The sequence below is a fragment of the Athene cunicularia genome (assembly GCF_003259725.1).
Source record: "Athene cunicularia isolate RWA chromosome 9 unlocalized genomic scaffold, athCun1 chr9_part1, whole genome shotgun sequence".
Taxonomy (NCBI): Eukaryota; Metazoa; Chordata; class Aves; order Strigiformes; family Strigidae; genus Athene; species Athene cunicularia.
The window spans coordinates 19,404,874-19,424,145 of record NW_020799110.1 but is presented as its reverse complement, the minus strand read 5'-3'; the positions used below and the strand labels follow the sequence as shown (position 1 = coordinate 19,424,145).

At 38.5% G+C, this 19,272-nt stretch overlaps 1 protein-coding gene across 2 annotated transcripts in view; it reads right to left on the bottom strand.

Annotated features, from left to right (window-relative positions):
* Nucleotides 1-19,272, bottom strand: part of DOCK10 (dedicator of cytokinesis 10) — a 136,057-nt gene that overhangs the window by 45,843 nt on the left and 70,942 nt on the right. For both annotated transcript variants that reach the window (XM_026854829.1, XM_026854828.1), the window contains 10 exons: nucleotides 13,811-13,933; nucleotides 12,484-12,563; nucleotides 8,889-9,076; nucleotides 8,192-8,257; nucleotides 7,228-7,320; nucleotides 5,233-5,356; nucleotides 4,960-5,081; nucleotides 4,213-4,299; nucleotides 3,607-3,699; nucleotides 1,500-1,618 (listed from right to left, as the gene is read on the bottom strand). In XM_026854829.1, coding sequence (XP_026710630.1) covers nucleotides 1,500-1,618; nucleotides 3,607-3,699; nucleotides 4,213-4,299; nucleotides 4,960-5,081; nucleotides 5,233-5,356; nucleotides 7,228-7,320; nucleotides 8,192-8,257; nucleotides 8,889-9,076; nucleotides 12,484-12,563; nucleotides 13,811-13,933 — 1,095 coding nt within the window. The remainder of the gene's footprint in view (nucleotides 1-1,499; nucleotides 1,619-3,606; nucleotides 3,700-4,212; nucleotides 4,300-4,959; nucleotides 5,082-5,232; nucleotides 5,357-7,227; nucleotides 7,321-8,191; nucleotides 8,258-8,888; nucleotides 9,077-12,483; nucleotides 12,564-13,810; nucleotides 13,934-19,272) is intronic.

The following is a 19,272-nucleotide window of genomic DNA, read 5'->3' as shown; positions in this document are numbered from 1 at the left end:
TAGTGTTTTCTCCCCAGCACATAAGCCAATCTATGCTCTCATTCTGATGTTGTTGCTTTTGGTATGTTCAACACAAGCTGCTTCAAGCTATTCAGAACAAAATACAATGTGTGTATATACGGGACACATCAATGAATGGCACACACAGCAGACGTGCATATTCCTGTTGACATCAACTCTACCAGCACAAAAGCTACCACACATACAGGAAAACACTGAGAATCCTTCTTTTATTTTTTTTTTGGCCAGTTGGGTGTATAGACAAAGTCTGAAGCATATAAAAAAATAACACCCTTCAATTTTTCCATATCATCTTTATCCATATCATCATTTTTTGAACAGCTGCTTCTTCTATAGCATTTATTTTCCACTCAGTTAACTGGCACTGAAATTCTAGCCTGGGAGACAGTTCTTCATTCTCTCTATCCAGTCTCAGTTGATTTGTTGGTCATAAAGGGGTCCTGAACAAAGGTCTGACTGCCTCTCTCCCTTTGAAAACAGTGTGCAGTGATGACATCAAAGATGTTTACAAGGAAAGTTTCTTCTAATCCTAGTGCCTAGGTGTGGTAAAACTGGACTTTGCCCTGCAAGATGCCATGATACTTTAATAAAAGGATATTAAAACTCTAGATTTCCAAGGTTAAGATTAGGAATTTTGCTTCCTTGATCCTTTAAGTTTTCCTAATTAATCTTTCTTCAGGAACTAATTCTGAAGAACAATCTGTGGAAAGAAAGAAAATACACTGACAGCAGACTAGTCTAACACGGTTGCTGAGGACAGTTGTCATTTCCTACAAGTTGTATCACAGTCCTCATGTATAGCTACTGGCAGAAGTACAACAAAAACACGACCATGGCCAAAAGAAAATGCAATGCAACTTTATGCCCTCCTGCAGAGACCAATACTAATCTCTCCAGTATTTTTTTTCTGCTGCCCTGATTAACAGCATCAATAAAGACAATTTCATTATGTGAGGGGTGAGAGACTCAGCAAATCATTCCAGCTGTTTGCCTGCTCACTGGAAAATGCTTCCATTGCTCTTCAGTTATTGCTGATATATTCTAATTAAAAAATGCCCCAGAACATTGTGACCTAGTTGTTTGACTGCATTGGATGTAACAAGATGCTAGGCTCTTCCTATGCTGAACTCCACATCCTCAGACCCAAACGTAAACCAAAACTGACATTCAGCTTTATTAGGAAGCACTTCGCTCCTTAAGAATGAGAGCTTTACCTATGATTGCCTCAGGGTACAGAGACAGTCCACCATGGTCAGTGCCTTCCTGGTTGGTATAAGAGTCAGCCATATGATAACATGCTCTTCCATGCATTATTTGCAGAGCCCTGTGTTAAGGGGGAAGCAGTCACTAAAGTCTAAATATCATAGTACTACAGTCTAAATGTCAGTCAGCCTTTGCAAGAGCAGCTACATTGGACTAACATCTACACTTGCATTCTAGAGTGAATTCTTTTCCTCATACAGAAAATATTAAGATACCTGGTCACAGCTGTCGTAATTTCATCATCTCTGTTTTGCACCAAAACCCAGAAGAGTTGATTCAGGACTACAGGAAGAAAATTCATAATTACATGGATCTTCTCGATCCTCAGCAAATTCTGTAATGGATATAAGAAAGAAAATGAGAGATTTCCAATACAAGAAATGAAAGCTGATTACATGCTTTTCTGCTTTAGCAGGTAAAATGTAGTGCGGCCACTGGTGTAATAGCAGTAGGAAAATAAGACAACTAAGCAGAGGACTGGTTCCTCGTGGAGTTTTTTTTAAAATGTGACTAGCAACACAACTGTAGGTATTGTCCACATTTCAGAATTCAAATATTTTCCTCTACCCTGACTTAAGGTAAAAAAAAACCAAAAAACAAACCAAACATGTATTTCCTAATATTTTTAAGAAAAGTCATTCTTTTTATGCAGAGATTTGATAAACTGAACTTGCTGTGGCTAAAATAGTAATGATAAAAGCATGCTGGTAAAAAGTAGCATTAATACTCTAACCTGACTGGACAGACATTATATTAACTTCTCTGATCAAAGAGGATATTGAGCTTTTAATTAAAAAACCCGTCCTTTGAATTCCTCCTAGTTTTTCATTTCAGTCATTTCCAAATCATTTCAGAACTTCTTCAAAAATATTAGTGATTTATAAATAAAAGCAAAATACTCTGGGTAAAATTACTTATTCCCTGGTTATATTGCATAGTTGGTCCTTTGTCACATACAACATTGTCTCTATTTTATAATAAAATTACTTAAGATATTTTAGAAGGTAAACTATAAACAACAAATAAAGAACAGCGCAATTCTGGCAGTTTAGGTAACTGACTGTCTAGAAAGTTGTGAAGCTTTCACAGATTCCTAAATTTTGTCCAGTATGCTCAATGGCTTCCCAAAAATTAATAGTTAAGGACTTAATTCTGCAGATGTATAACCTCTAAATAACAGCGATGCTTTGATTTTTGAAAAATATCCCTTAATCATTTATTTAAATCAAGACATATTTAAAAGGGAAAAAAAAAAAAAAAAAAGGCAACCCCTTTCAGGTCTACCTACATCTATCAACAAAAGTAGTAGCCACCTTTAGGGACTTGCACAGAAAACTGTTGTGATTTATTTGAACTTATTGTTTGCTTACTAAAGCAAAAATCTTCTCCCAAACAGGTTTACAAAACCTGATTAAGGTACACTCAAACAGTACACTCAAAACATTAACAAAAGAAAGCAGGACAGCACCTACATGACTGTAACATTTAGACCCCAAAACATCTAATAGATTTTACAGACCAGTAAAAGGAAAAATATTAAGTAAAAATCGTATGTATGATATTTTAGGGCTAGAACTACAGAACAGTGTCTCAGCTACCCTCCAGTCTTCTTGTTTATCTTGCTGGTAAAGTTCAGTAAGCAAACTGCAAAGCAAGAACTCTGAATTTCCCCATTCACTAACAGGTAAAGAATCATGGTCCTACATTTACTTGCTGCTCTTCTAATTTGCTTCATACACTCCTCCTTTCTCACAGCTTTTGACCTCTACTGAATACAGTCACATTTATGCAGCTCTTGCTTATTCATTCCATCTCTGCAGAAAGGTTACATTCTTCTGATTTCAGAACATGACAGGCAACAAGCACTCTTGATTTATACATGCAAAATACCCTAAGCAGCCCTCTGGATAGCATCCAGCTTCTTAGAGTGAAGTAGGAAGAGCCCAGGAGGAGGTAAGCATACAATGTATCTAAGACAAGCGAGGACTAGCAGGAATACTGCAGATCTACTGGCTACAGCTCCTTTTCCCAGATGTTCCTAGAGCAACATTACACCATCCTTTCACAGGATTTGAGCTTGGCATAGGTTGGATTACTAAAACTGATGGGCAGATGCAGCCATGTTCTAAATGAGAAGGGATGGGAGACAGTTCTGTGACCAGTAACACATCTGTCACATCAAGTAAGCTTAACTGGAGTTGTCATGGACCTGCTGCCTCCTGGTAAGTCTATGCTATGTTTAGAATTGCGCAGTGATGGAACAGTTGAGAGAAAGCCCTAAATACAATTTTATAGCACACTTTGTGCTGCAGGTTACTTTACCTTACAAGAATTGATAAAGTTTGAGGTAGGAGGCTGGGACGGATCCTTTTCCCTTTCTTGGCACTGATGGAAAAAGTTATTCAGGTGTGGATCCTAAAATTTATATTACAGAAAGGATTAGAATTCAGCTCCATAAATAGGTTACAGCAATCACTTATGATACCAAAGAACAGACTTGGTCCCTACCGCCTTAAGCATAAGACACAGAAAGAAAGATCAACTTATTTAGCCCAACCCATTGGCCAGCACAACTTGCTATATACAACTTATTTCTAGGTGCTTTAATGACTCTTTTTTTCCCAGTGTTGTGAGCAATTAATTTTTTCCTTACAATCTAAGAGATTTCAATGGCCAGGGTTTTTTTTTCCTTCCTGGTGCTCACAGTTTATTTTCTTGCTGTTTAAATTGATATTCCATGATTATTCTATTGGTATAATCTTAAATAATTTGTATTTTTCCTTGAAGTATGTATTCCACCATTGTCATCTTGCCCTTTTACATTCAAATACTCTTTACATGTTAGAGAAAGTAATTCATACAAGATTTTGACTCCTTGACATTTTTTGTTTGCAAGCAGGTAACAGAGCTAAGAGGAATTTGGCTTACCTGAGTATTTACTGTGGATACAACAAAAGTAGAGACTTTGAAAAGTGGTTTCCCACTATCTACCCATTTTACATCACAGCCGATCTGCTATTAAAACAGAAGAGAATTTCCCACTTATTTCCTACTTACTTAACTCTGCATCAAATTTTAACTGCATAGCTTTGCACATGCATGAACTGTGCTGGCTACTATGCTTTTACAACTGCAGAACAATTGCAATACAAACCCACTTTTCAACACAAGCCCAAGAACATTATAATCCAAGTGACCAGATCCCTGCCCCACCCTGTCCTCATGACAATAGTAAAACAAACACAAAGAAGCAGAAATAATCGAAACTGGACAGGATCAGTGAGAAAATATGATATCACACCACAAAACTGGAGAATGAATCATGATCATGGATTACATCAGCTGGAGAATGGATGCCATGGCCTCAGTGAAAAGAGTTCTTTTTGACCACTCTCATTCATGTTTTGGAGAAGTTAGGTATCACATTGTACAACACACAGCTATAAAACACACTTTTTCCATATACACCTGTGACTCAGCAACATACAACTCTCAGCCTAGTAGCACACGTGTTAGTTTACATACTCAGTGACATGCACGTGAATATTCTACAACAGATACTATATTTATTGTTTATAGTTCCAGGTAAGTGCAAATGCAAATCTCATCTCATGTAAACCATTTGCAAACCAATGCTCCGCACTATTTGAATAATATGAAAGTATGAATTAATACCTTTCCACTAGTTGGTTCTTGAAGGCTCAAGTAATTGGGAGGCAGACTGCTTGCCACTGGCACGTTGTGTTCTTGGGAAGCTAACTGGGCATCTTTCAACAAAGGAAGCCACGCATATCCCACTGTGTACAAGAACAAATCAGTATGACTCTTTAGAAAAACAAGCTTCCTAAGTTCAAACGAAGACAATAATATCCAGCCAGAAATTCTGCAATCCTTATTTGAACGTATATCATTTATATTTATAATTGAAAGTAATTCTACTACAGGTACCTGGTGTTTCCAGAGCCTCTTTCTTTTTGGCATTAGCTTTTGCATTTATGTCACAGGTGACATGATAAAATGAAAACAGAATGTGGTGTTTCTTATGGAGTTGAGTGGGAAGTTCAATTTTCACCTGAAATGTAAAATGTTACACCTTGCTTTAGTTTAATGATCGATTAAACCAGGCATCAGAGATGGTCTAAATGAGTGACGTCTCTCTCTACACAGAGGTCTAAGCACACCCTGTCTTTACTGGGTTTGTCTGCATGGGTAATAGATGTTCTCTTAAAGATATAGTTTAGGATGATCATCCATCACTTTTACTTAAACCAGCTTTTTTCCTCCCTGTCTTGTGGATGAATATTTGTATTTATGATGAAAGAGCGTAAGATGAAAGAAGACAGAACTAAAGAGTGATGGACCCTGCTTAGAAGCGATCACCTGCACTCTAGCAGCTATAAATAATCATTACCATTTTCATATTTTAAGGGTGATAAAACCAAAAACTAAAATGACATCTCTGCTACTCCTTCATCATTTCATGGCAAAGACCAAGTAAAAAAGGCTGACATGAAAATAAACTTTTATTTACAATTTCTGCTCAGTCTTAAATCCCATATCATGTCATCCATGAATCCCTACAGTGCGGGTTTGAGGTATTATCAACCTATTGGAATAAAAATACAAAGTAATCAAAACATGTTACCATAGGAACTAATAAAAAAGACCCCTTGCCCTTGTGAGTTATGATAAAGTTTATCCAAGCTGATCCTATGCTTAAAGTAAGGTTTAAAATTGTTGATAAATGCTTCCAGTGTTAAATCAGCTTATGGGTAAGAATCTAATGCCATAAACATAGATATGAAATGAAAATTCAGACATGGAGATCAAGACAACTTTCTTGATAACATACTATGTTTTTTTAAAGTCTGCACTTGCTATACTAGAAACACTTAGGACAGGTGCACACCTCTTCCAGGCAAATCATCTATTAAGATCTGAATTTGGCTCTTCGTTCAGGTTGAAAGTAATCTGCCCAAACCAGATGGCTCACTAGCATCACATGAAGGATATTTCCAGATGTGTGAAAACACTGCTTGCAAAGAGTAGTGGGAGGTTCACGATCTCTGAAGATGTAATGCTTTAAGTTCCACCTCTGTCCCTAAACATGACTCTTAAAACTGATACTTCACATGTACATCACGTGCTGGTCTTGTCCCTGCCATTTTCATCAAAATAAATTTAAACTGAAAAAGGAAGTTTTTTTCAAGATCAAGCCAACAAGTTTAGAAAATGCTGGCTATATACTAACCCTGTTTGCTAGGCTTATGACTACACATAAAGCAGTAGTGGAAAATCCATAAACAGACACATGACATTAGCAGACCATCAAACACACTAGTCACTGAAAGGGTGAAATTAAGTTCACATGCAGAAAGCCCAAGGAATCCATACTTTGTGTTGGTGAAATGTAAAGATGCATGTGCGACTAACATTTGGCAAAGGCCAACGTATGAAGTTTATTCTGTAGCTGAAACCTCAAAATCAGCAACTAAATGGCTTGCTGCAGCCACTCCGCGTCAACGTACATTCTGTTCAGGCCACTGGATTAATACAAATGCTCCAGTGCATATCTTGTATCTCAGAGAGGGATTTATTCTGACATTTAGCTCCACCCTTCAACATAATGTTTACTGTTTCCATTAAATCCAGAGACGCAGCTGGACCCTTAACGTGATCCAGACATGCATTTTAGAAAGCTAGACTGTTCTTAATTAATTCTACAGCTTCTTAACTGTACTCAGAATATCTTATAAAGGAAGGATTCAGTGAGTTGATTTAAGAAAAAAAAAATAAAATGTGAGACTGTATGTAAATCTACATAACACAGGTCCATCCAGATACATAAGCAACTGTAACAGAAGTATTCTTTACATGTCTTTCTGTCTCATTGGCAAATATGTGGAATTGGCAGACATTTAATGAAAGAAAAAGCAGACTGACCTCATCATAGAAATCAGGATTCTGGGAATGATGTAGCACAGCGGTGTAGGCTGCCGTTGTAAATAATGGTCCACCTGGCTTTCCATAAATACACTAATAAAAGTAACATGCTTTAATTACATTGTGAAATTCTGCTGATGATACTAGTTTTGGTACATCTAAAATGCACAAACATTGAAAAAAATATCACGGAAGACTGGTAATTACTTTGATCAAATATTAAAAGAAATATTTTAAGTGCTCAAACCTGCAATTTTTCATATAGAGTTCCAGTAAAAGTCCATTGATTCTGTGAAAACTACCCTACATTCTACTAAGCAATGCAGTCCCCTTAGACTTCTTCCTTGCTGTTAGCAGTTTCAGAGTTCTCTGTAAAAAGCTTTACAAAGGCTATTTCACTTTTATGCAGTTCAATACACAACACAATGCCTTTACTGTTTTTTCAATGTTACAAAAGCTACACCAGTTAACAATCTCCTTGCTGACAGAGTCCATTCTGGAGGCTCTTGATTATTGAGTGATGGCAACTTTATTTATTGGTGGGGAAGCTACAGTACAACAATACTAGGCAACAGCCTTTCATCAATAGCAAAGTTAAGAACTAAGTCTAAGGTTCTTCTAATTTTGTGCCCCACTCTTTCCAGTCATGTGTCCTGAGCTCAGTGAGAAACGTAGGGTACATGGCAAACTTTAGAATAAGCAAGTTGCACTGTAAAGAATAGTTAAGTTTTCCAATATTGTCCTCTTTCCTCTCCACCAGTCAGAAAGCTGGCACCGTAAAATGGCACTGTGAGCTGGAATCATGACCAGCTGGGATCAAACAGAACCACAGTGCAAATGTAGAATGATGCACGACAACATTCACTCTTTAATTGTTCTGGGTTAGTATAGACCTGATTCCTGGGTTTTATAAATAATGTCCTCAGAAACATCGTTCTCTGAATATATTCTTGTTGTGGCTCACCTTCAGTGGCTTTGCTCCTTCTTCATCAGAGCTTTTAAATTCAATGCACACTGTTATATTCCGTGCCTGAAAAGACAGGAACATCTTAAAGCTTAGATCAGAAACAGGGTACCAATAAAAACACAGGCAAACTATAAAAGGGCTGAAATAAGTTCTTTTCAAAATCTAGGAGAAACATGCAGATGATGTATCAACATTTAAAAATACCTTTAGGTCACAGTGATATCACCAGAAATAGTATTTCCAAGAAGAACTGGCAAAATACAAGCCAGGCCTCAAATTGACTGTGTAGAAGCAGATTATAAAGCAACCAGCATTTAATTAAGGACAAGCACAGGTAATTTTCAATCATCATGAAAAACGTGAGTTTCATTTAAAGGACTATAAATATTATCCAGATTAGTTTTATCTGCACACATAATTTCATTAAAATAAAGCCCTTCTGAAAACTGTGAAAAAGCTATTAGCACATCATGTCTCTTTGAATCACTGACACAACTTAAAATTAATCTACAGATTTGTTCCATTAAAATTGTACCAATGTTTTATGATGGCAAAAACTGAAAAAGATCGAAAGCCAAGTCAGTGACTCGCATCACTATTTCCCCTCATTTATGATCAGCACTCCTTCATTTCAATGAGAGCACTTGTAGTACACTACTACACAATGTTGGCCTGAATCGGTCACATACTATACCTTGTTGAAGTATTTTTGGCTATCATACTTGAGGTGTTTTGGATATACATAGATTTGGTTCTTGTATACTCTATAAGGTCGAGAATATTTTGTTGATTCCTGTATAAACTCCTCAACTTCTACTGTAGGTTGATGCTCTTTTATGTCATTAAATGGCTTGATTGGAATAAAAGATGAAGTTACACAGTCTTCAAAAGAACAGAAAAGAAAACCATCACATATTATGTTTTGTTTTACAGTCCTACTCCTAAGGATAAGTAAGATCCAGATTGAACAAGTAAAATCCTGCCTTAACTTACAAAGAATAAGTAATGATGAGATACAACAGGTCAAATCCTACCTTAAATTGCATCTGTGTTACTTCAGAACAATTACAAGATATCATTGTTAAACGATTTATCTCACTTGAGTTAAACAGTACAGCACTGAAAGCCTCTTGATACAGTATTTGATGGCATAACACCATCATTGGTACATGGACAGTTTCAACAGAATATACTTAAGTGATGCTGTTTCTAATTAATTTTACAGCTCAGTAGCTCATTTAATTTTTTCTATTATCTAATAACATAATAAAAGAAATGAAGAAACAAGTAGTGTAGAAGATTAAATATATGATGTAATTGGGATAACTGAAATCAGATCAAGAAACAGAAGATGAAAATAAGCACTGTCACCCAGACAGGGAGAGAATAAAAAATGGACAGAATATACCTCGTCTGCCTGTGCCATTAAATCAGTGAGACATTTAACTTCAGCATGGAGAACTCAAGGGCACAAAAGCAGTTGAGAAGAGTCACCAATTCAGGGATGTCCTGAGCTATTTCTGGGAAAAAGAAATTTGAAGGCCCTGCCTACAAATTCATTTCTCAAACCCTAGAATAACCCACAGGAAAAGTCTACCAATTTGTGGTGAGGAAGCCAAAAGAAGCTGGTGATCCCTTGCAGACACTATGCCCAACTTTACTTCCCGCTAAACTAGCAAAAGAGGAAATTGCCAGTTTCATGATAGCGCAGGTCCTCTGCAGCCCAAGCAGGCAAGGAGCCAAGCAGCTCCACGCCTGCTAGAGCGGGGTGTTTCTCTTTGCTTTCTTTCAAATAGACACTGAAAACTTCCTTCCCATCTTGTGGCCCACAAAAATATGAATGTTTCTGATTGACTTGCGCACCCAGCCAACAGACACAGCTCCTGAATTCAGCTGGAAAGATCCATATATGAAAACTTCTGTCTTTCCTAATCAAAATTAACAGCATTAAAAGGGAACAGCTAAATTTAATCACTTGCATTTGTCAGCCAGAAGCTACCACTGCCTGCTGTAGAGAAGCCGCGAGAAGGTTTATGCTCCTCAGCACTTGCAGTAATTCCCTGTAGATGATCATGCAAACTCCTCTGTTGGTCAGTGAAGATACTCTGGGTCACATATAAACTTCAGAAGGTTTGCTCTTCTGCTTCTAACACTCTCAGTACTTGGGAGACTCTGCTCACTCCTCTTGGCCTACAAATCTAAGACAGGCAGCTTTCTGTTTGAGCAAATCTCAGGCAACCCATCTTAAAATATGAGAGTGTGTTATATCTTATAATTTGGCCAGCTGCCCCTCAAACTTTATTTATAAGCATTCTGATTTTGTCCATTTTTGAACATAATTAACCTTGGTTTTCATTTGAGAAATCCAGGGACTAACCCAAGGATTAGAATGTAGTGCTTAGGCCTCTCTGCAGAAGTCTTTCCCTCCACACACTGCACTTCCAGTCCTGTAGAAAATCCACAGGGAAACAGACATAGTGATGAAGTGCACAAAAAGGGGAGTAAGTAATAAATGAAGTTTTTAAAAACCAATAGCTCAGATAGGAGAGCAGCGATAGCCTGTAGGGTGTGAGCAGAGGCAGTAACAGCAGGAAAAAGCCAACTAGAAAATGAAGGCTCCTGCAGCCAGTTGTGAAGGTCTGGTCTCTCCATGCCTCGCTTCCATCGCACAGACACGCACATGGAGGCAACAGACCAATTTGCTGCCAGCCACAGGGCTCTTGGCTACAAGCTAGTCTCCATGACTGCACTCCACAAGAATGGAGCCTCACAGTTTGGTGTTTTAATGGGCATTTTCAGGGGAGGAAGCAGGGGATGTAGCAGCAACAGTACCTGCTGCCTCATTGCCAGCTTTGGGGCCCTGACCTTCCAGTGCAAAGGGCAACAAACAGGGACCATGCAGCACAGGTGGCAGCTTCAGGAAGCTTTTTCTCTCTTTCCCTTTGCTAGAGTTATGGGAGTTTGGCTTCCCCCATGCATCAGAAAAGGCAGAGTTTTGTTTCAGGTTAAACACAGTCAGACAACATCCCCCGATACAGCACTGCCTTGCTCTTGTTGTAGCCACAGAAATAAAGTCTTATAAAAACAAAGATCTACTTCTGGTGCCTAATGCAAACTGATGTTGATGTAAAGCAAGGTAGTGCGGTCCCTAGACACACAACTGTACTCGCAAATTCTTGACAAGATCTTTGGCCAACTTCCTTTTCAGTGGCTTTTCTTGACAATAAAGCATTTTAGCACTAGCCCACCATGACTTATTTTGGGTGGGAAGCATGTGTTATAACAGAACTGGTTGCTGTTATTACAAGGCTTCCTTCAGAGCTGGCTTAAGTCAAGAAAAGTTTTCATGGAGATTTTAATGAATCCTACAGCATGGAAGTTTCCTGGTACAGTTTATAAATTATTTTATAGCTTTACTCAGAGTAACACAAATTTTTCCCATAGCAAAGAAAGCTGTTACTCTAGAGTGAGGAAATTTTTGCTGACTTTCCACAGGAACTGGGCATCTTACTAGCACATACCCTTTAAAGCCAGACTTCCATTTGGCCACAGGGCACACCAAGTTAGGTAACAGTACAAGGCCAAGCTGCTTTGGACCATTTTGCCTACACCAAGCTATAAGTTTCTTTAATTTCAAAAACAGTATTGATTTTGAAATGTTAGTGAAACTATTTTTTAATCTAATACCATATGAAGATGATATAAGGATGTGTGCTGATAAGACTTCAGAGGAACTCAGTTGTCCTGAGCTTTTTGCAACAGTGGATCAAAGAAACGTGTCCCTTGAAACAGAAAATTTAAGAAGAGATAAAAGGATCCAGTCAGAAGCATCTTTCTTAACAGTTGCTGCACTGATGCCAGAGTGGCCTCTGAGTGAAGTCCTCCATCTAGTCTGCATTCTTGAAACCTGTTGCATGTTCCATCCATGCTAATTCACTAAGTGTATGAGCACTACAGCCCACCAACAGCGCAAAGCTATTAACCTAAAGCTACAGAAACCCACTCAGCTCTTCGGCCTAATCCCTTACAGACCAAAAAGTGGTCCTGGGACTTTCATCACATGTGGATTCAGAATTTTCTATTCTGTATAGCTGGGGTGTATCTGGCCAGGTACAGGATGAAACAAAGACTGGTGTAATTAAATGAAAACACATCAAGAACACTCCCTTGCATACATTTTTCTATACAACAACAGACAGTTGTGCCAGAACTGTCTCAAGGCAGCAATTATGGCTGGAAAGCCTATGACAATGTCCTATGTAATTATAATAATTAAAGTGGAACCATACTTGGATGTTCCAAAGGAACACAATCAACTGCAATCTCCAAACAGCCAGGTATAGTCTGTATTTTACTAATCTTCTCTGCTCTGCAATGACAGAAATGAAAACATTTTAGGAGATTAGAACAAGGGAGATGAGACACAACATAGGAATTACTCTAAAATAAAAAACAGACTTTAATTTAAGATATAAATATATATGAAACACATTTAACATATACCTATTAGCTATTACCTTCAAATCAAATGCAACGTCAGGAAAGAAACGTGATTTGGTTTGGCCTCATTCCTACCTTCTCTTTGCAAGCAATATTATACCATATTTTGTAGAAGACGAAGAAACTGATGAGCCGAACTTTATGAGAATTAACTTACTCGTATTAAATTCTAAAATCTGAATCAAATATTCTCTAAAAGCAATTCAATGGCCACTGAGACAAGAGGAGTTCACAGTATCATGGCTTCTACAAGCACCACGCTAAAAAGGGACCAAGACATATTCCTCGTGCCCAAGCATTTGAGAAGTGCTAAAACTGTGATGCTAAATTCCTTTTATCTAGGAGATGCTGTAGACAGACAAATCTGGCAGTGGCAATTCGAATAAGAGTAGTAAGAATTTCAGTAAAGTTTGCTGACCCGTAAAATGGCACAAGAGATTAAGGGCCCAATCCAATCCCTGTAGTTGACATTCAATCCTTCTATGATTTGATTTTATATAAATGAACAAAAGTTAGTTAGATGAATTAATTTCTAGACATATTTAGAGTAGAAGGGACAGGAAGAACTTCATGGTACAATTCTCATGTCACTTATCCAGTATAAACAAAGACTCTGCTCATTTACACCTGCGTAGAAGACTATCCAGCCAAACTGCTATTCACTAATTTACACACTGTCAAACATTTGGAGAAGTTTTTTTCCTTTCAATGTTCACTCTTTAGTTTGTCGTAGAGACTCAAACAAAAGCAAGGAGTGGGGAAACCATTAGAATATTTTTGCGTTTTTGTCTTTTTTTTTTTTTTCTCTCCTTTTTTTTCCACTGAGATAATGTTCTCTTGTTGGTTACTTCACCTGCATCTCCCCTGATGGAAGCCAATTTAAGGAATCACTATCTTTAGGTTATGATAACATATATTAATGTGCTAAATGATGTTTCAGTTTTCCTGGAAAGTCCAACCTAAAACACTTTCCAAAAAGTGTCTAATGTGAAAAACACTAATTTAATATGGCCACTTCAGCACACTGTGTTAAATGAAGAAAAAAAAAGCTGTAAAAATTACTCTGCACAGCAAGCTTTTATTTTTCCTCAAATAAAATTAAAAACTGTTACTTACCTTCTGTATTCTGCTATTAGTTTAATCAAATCTTCCATGGAAATCTTACTACTCTCTTGCCTGAATAAAGGTGAGAATCGCGAGTCTCTGTCAACATTTCCCTGATTATCTTTAAACACTGGTCTATAAAGAAAGAAAAATGACATGTTTATAAACACCCATACATATATTTGAACATTTGAAATTTTTAACAAGGTTATGATCTGAATTCTGACACAAATTCAAGGGCTCCCTGCAGAGCTTCACACAAGAAAGCTCTTCTGAGCTGTACATTTACAGGACCATACGCGATTTCAGTTTACTTGCATGTGCAGTCCCAGCCTGCAAAGACTTAAGACCTTGTTTAATCTTACACGATGCAGATAGCCCCCACTGACCTCAGGTGCAGCTCACAGTTTGGAGCTGCTGGGATTTAATGCTAGAACAGATCTAGATCACAATCTAGTTCAGCATCCACCATTTTTTCCTCCTCTTCTGTAGCTAAGTCTCACTGGAGAAAGCTGGAAGCGTACAGCATCTCACCAGAGCCAGCTCTCCACTCCCACCCATGACTCCATTGCCCTGGATGCAAGGATGCCTTCTCCAGCCTCTTGGCAAGCTGTGGGGCAGCCCCAGAGAGACCTTCCCTGGCTGAGAGCCACTACCCCTGAGCCCGATGGGACTTTACCGTCTTGATCACACATCAAGGACATGACTCCTCACTTCAACAAAGAGACTGACTCCTTAAGCTAAGGAAGCTCTTTGAAAAACTCATTACATCAATAGGTAGTTTCATCCAAGAAGTTATTACCCAGTTAAAATAATGATAATTTTAAATAACAGAAATCATAGCAAGATGTCAAATCCCAACCACAAAGAAATGTATGCTTTTGTAGAACGAGGTTAGAGACCTCCACTGAATCTTCCTGTGCATTAAATCTGTTCTTCCAGGAGCAAGAGAAGAAATCACTGGGGCTTAGCTTTCCTTCACAAAACAAGTTTGTGGAGCATCAACTATATTTTTTGTGAACCAGCTAAAAAGTGCTACACAAAATGGAAAAAAAGGATATCTGTCTATAACTGGGAACAGTAAGTATCAGCTGTTTTGTGCAAACATTCCCAAATATTTCCATTCCTGCTCATTGACACTTGCAGGATTTAATTAAGACATTCCAGTGCCCTCTGTATATCCCCAAGGGTCACACACGCTGGCTGGACTGGATAATGTAACAGCCATCCAAATTAATGAACCTTGGATTCAGCTGTAGTATGCAAAACATTGCTTAACAAAAGTAAAATGTTCTTGACACTAAGTGCTGTTCTGTGAATCATTTGGCCAATCTTGCTTCCTTAATTTACTTCTCTGTTCCGCTGCCAGCGAGAAGAAGAATTGATGCCAGCACAAATTGTTGCCAGATGCAAAATAATGAAGCAAACCTTTGGAAGAGGATCCCAAGAATAAGTATAAATGCACCATGTCTTAACTTAATTAACTGAGAAAGGCACCACTATTTTATTTCTTTGTAACTGTAGAGAATAATCAACTCTCTTCTATCAGATTTTTACCTCCAGCCATTAGAGGGAATAAGGTCCACACCAACATGCCATGTCAAAAATCTTAATTTATTGGGAAGAAATCAGACCTAATTTCTGGTAGCCACCACTTACTTTACAAATCCTATTAAACTGCTGTCAGGAAAAAAAAAAGACAAAATCATAAGATTTAATAATTACTACAGTATTGGTAACACTATGCTATTTCTTGGACTCAGCACTGCTTCCTTCTCCAAACTAACAGAGAGGACTGAAACATTCTGTGAGTGATTTCCGCTGTGCCACTGGGCTCTGCAATGTGATGCTGAGCAAACCCAGGCTCTGCTGGAGCTTCTTAACTAATTCCAGTGCAGGCTCTGACACCAAGCAAACCACTGCTCAGCACAGCAGGGTGTAGGGGCACTTACAAGGCAGGGCTGGGGATATTTACAGTGTAAAGGGAAAAAGAATAGGTTTGTGCCGGAAGCAGCTCATTCTGCATCAGTGGTGCTGAGCGCTGCCTCCCGGGAGGCGCAGGGACATGGCTTCATCACCTCTCCCCCTCCAGCTGCTCTGGTCTGGAATCAGAAGGGCTTTACCGAGTCCCCCTGCCTACAACCACTCCTCCCCAGTGCTCCCAAGCTATCATACACCCTACCTCTAGAACTGCTCCTCAGTTCAGCAGCATATCCCAGCCTAAATAATACACCCAGGACAAAATTCAAGGCGTGAAACCAGGCATCCACAATACAAAACAGGTAAGTACTTTTACCCCTCCAACTTACACACAATCATCCATTTATGTAAAGCTCTTATGACAAGAGCAATTTAGATGTCCATTGAAAATAAGATAACGCTTAAAACCAGCTGTGTTCTATGCACTCAGGGAAGAGTTAGATGGCCTTCTGCTGGTCAGACTGTACTGGTGTCTCCATTCCCCTGGCTCATTAAAGCTGAAGAATTGCCAGAGCAGCAAGTATTATGTGTATTACATCTGCAGTTCAGTAACTGGAAGAGTGCTCCTTGCCACAATGAACATGCTGAAGGCATTTAAGAATGACAACTGTCACGTCAAAGAAAAGGAAATGTAATAAAACACTCCTACAATCCAGGAGTCCAATAGTGTCTAATACATTAACAATTCCTTACTGCTGGTTACTTATTTAACAGAGAGATTTTAATAAGAAAAAATTCATAGAATAAAACCCTGAAGAGATTCTAAAGGTGTTTATTTAGGGGATAACAAATTAACAAATTTCACTAAAGACCCTGAAATACCATTTCAGTATTTAAAGTGTTTCTATGATTCTACTGTTCTGACATTGTTAGCTGATAGTCCACAATCATAAAAATTCTTTAAGCACAGAAAACCTACAAAATAGTCAGAATTTAACATTGAAAAAAGCTACTTTTTAAGTAGTGGCTTACTATTTGTGGAAAAAATTGCCCACCTCCAGGGTTAGAGATTCAGTGCAAGATCTGCAGCTACTGCAAATCAGTGAAGCCTCGCTATCTTGAGCTACATCAACCTATGCCAGCTGAGAACCAAACGAGCAGCTGCACAAGCTGTTGAAGGATTCAAATATTAGCCTCTAAATCGTGAAGTTTACAAGGGCAAAGAAGATTTGAAGGAATTGCAGAGTGTAAAAACTAATCTCTGTGCATGGAGTTTCCCCCCATCTACTATATGTAGGCTCAGGCACATACTTGCAAACTTTGGCAGTTCTGGCAGGAATACGAGAACAGAAGATTGATTTGACACACTGTAATTCTAACACATACTGTAATTATACCTGCAAGAGCATACAGACACCAGATCCTACCAACGCCAGCAAGAAATCAGGGCGGAACCCTGAGTCATGCTTTTGGATGACACTAACAAACTGGATGCCACATGAGCTAATTAAGAGTTTCAGTCACATGCACAATACTCAAGTGTCAAGATTTTGGCTCCCTGAATGTACATATTAAAAAAATTGCACCATGGCCATCTGTAACTGCTTTAAGGGGAGAAAATTTCCATACAAAACCAGGAGTGTGGTTAATGCCAGAATGAAATAACTGGAAAACACATTTCCAAACCCAAGGTTTTGCTATTTATCAGAGCCAAACCATTTTTTCCCCTGCAGTGCGATAGCCTCCTGTGGAAACTTCTATTTTCAAGCTGTGAAAATAGAAATAGATTTTATAGGGTCAAATTATACTTCTCTTTTACCAAAAAGAGTCCTGAGTAATGTTAATACATAAACAGATGTAAATGAGTGCAGAGTTTGACCCAATGAACTAAATACTGTGCAACATCACTGATACCAGCAAGTTCATACACTTGGTATATTTGGTCAATGATTTTTAAACTATGTTATCTCAGAATATGATTTATAATGAAAAGGTTTAAGAGCTGATAAACACACCCAAATATATTTTCTGTAATTAATTCTACAGATGAGAGGAAAGGCTTTTAATGGCGTGGGCAATGAAGCACTGAATTAGGGCACCATCCAAAAATACTGCCTGCTGGAACTGAGGGATGTCCTCAAACCCCAGCGATGTCCTCTGCCCATGCGCAGACCCCTATGTAATGTACACAGAATAAGACTGGAAAATGTTGAATCCACTGTGCATTTGCTAACACCACAAGCATATATTCCCATTTATATTTAGGAAATCACAGCCAGAAGTATTGGCTAGATGAACATATCTGGGAATTATTTGATCCTGTCCTAGGGAAAGCAAAAATACAGTATAATGGGGAGGCCTTTTCGACCTTATCTTCTAAGACTGGACTGTGCATTGTAAAAAGAGCCTGTAATTTTGGAGACAATACCAATTAAACAAGTCACTGCCATCTCCGAAACTGACAAAGTACGGGACAAGAGCCAAGGGTTTCCATTGACAAAAAAGTCTCAAGGAAACAGACTGAGGAAGACTCAGACCCACAGGTATTCCCATACCCACTGTACTGAGCATCACACAAGCAAGCTTCTCCCAAACAGAGCTCTACTGCTCTCATCCTGCCTGATGTCCTTTGCCACATTCCAGCCTGTGCCAATTCACCATTCTGCATGGAATTCCAAAAAGAAAATATCTGTTATTTACTCAATACATAGTGTTGTGTCCAGCAGCAGCAATGCTGTAGCTGCTACTCATCTAAGTAGATCAATCCATCTATAGAAAACACTTCTGCTCACGTGGTTGTGATCACTGGAAGCTTCTGCTATCATATACCGTGTTACTGGAACTCAGAAAAGTCACATGCAGGTTTAAATCTCATGGAGCACTATTTATTAGGCAAGCTTGATCTAACCAGTATTTTATTCCTTACGCCACATCAATGTTGCCTGTTATTACAAAATAAATTTATGCAGTTATAATACTATGTCTGAGATGACCAAGGAGTGGCCAATTGGTATTTTAATGATAAAATATCTGAAATAACACAGAACTGAAAGGAGAAGAGAATCTTCTGAAAAGCACAGTTTTCTTGGTTCACCCTAGTTTGACAGGCATTTAAGGTGCTATCCACCTTACAGCAATAGAAGTAAAAAGTTCATTCATGTCTGCCAGACTTCCCTCAGGCAGAGCAAGCACAGACCTGCAGCTACAATTCTGAGCCAAGGCACAGTACTATGTAATGCGCTTGAGCAGTAAAGCCATGGCATGGACATGGCCCAGCATCTGTGTCCCAGTACAGTATGGCACAGTAATAACTCTGCTTCTGTCTACTCCCTCTCACCAAGAGGCAACTAGGGATTGCCACTTGGACAATCCTATGAAAACGAAATGCACTTCCTTCAAAATAAGAAAACCTTTCTGTCCTTTTTTTTTTTTTTTTTATTGGCAAGAAACATTTTGAGATAAGATTTCCTGAAGATGTGGAGGAATGTTTTAGCCTTCTCCACATGCACAAGTAACTAGCCAAACCCTGAACTAGTTACAGACATCACGCCACC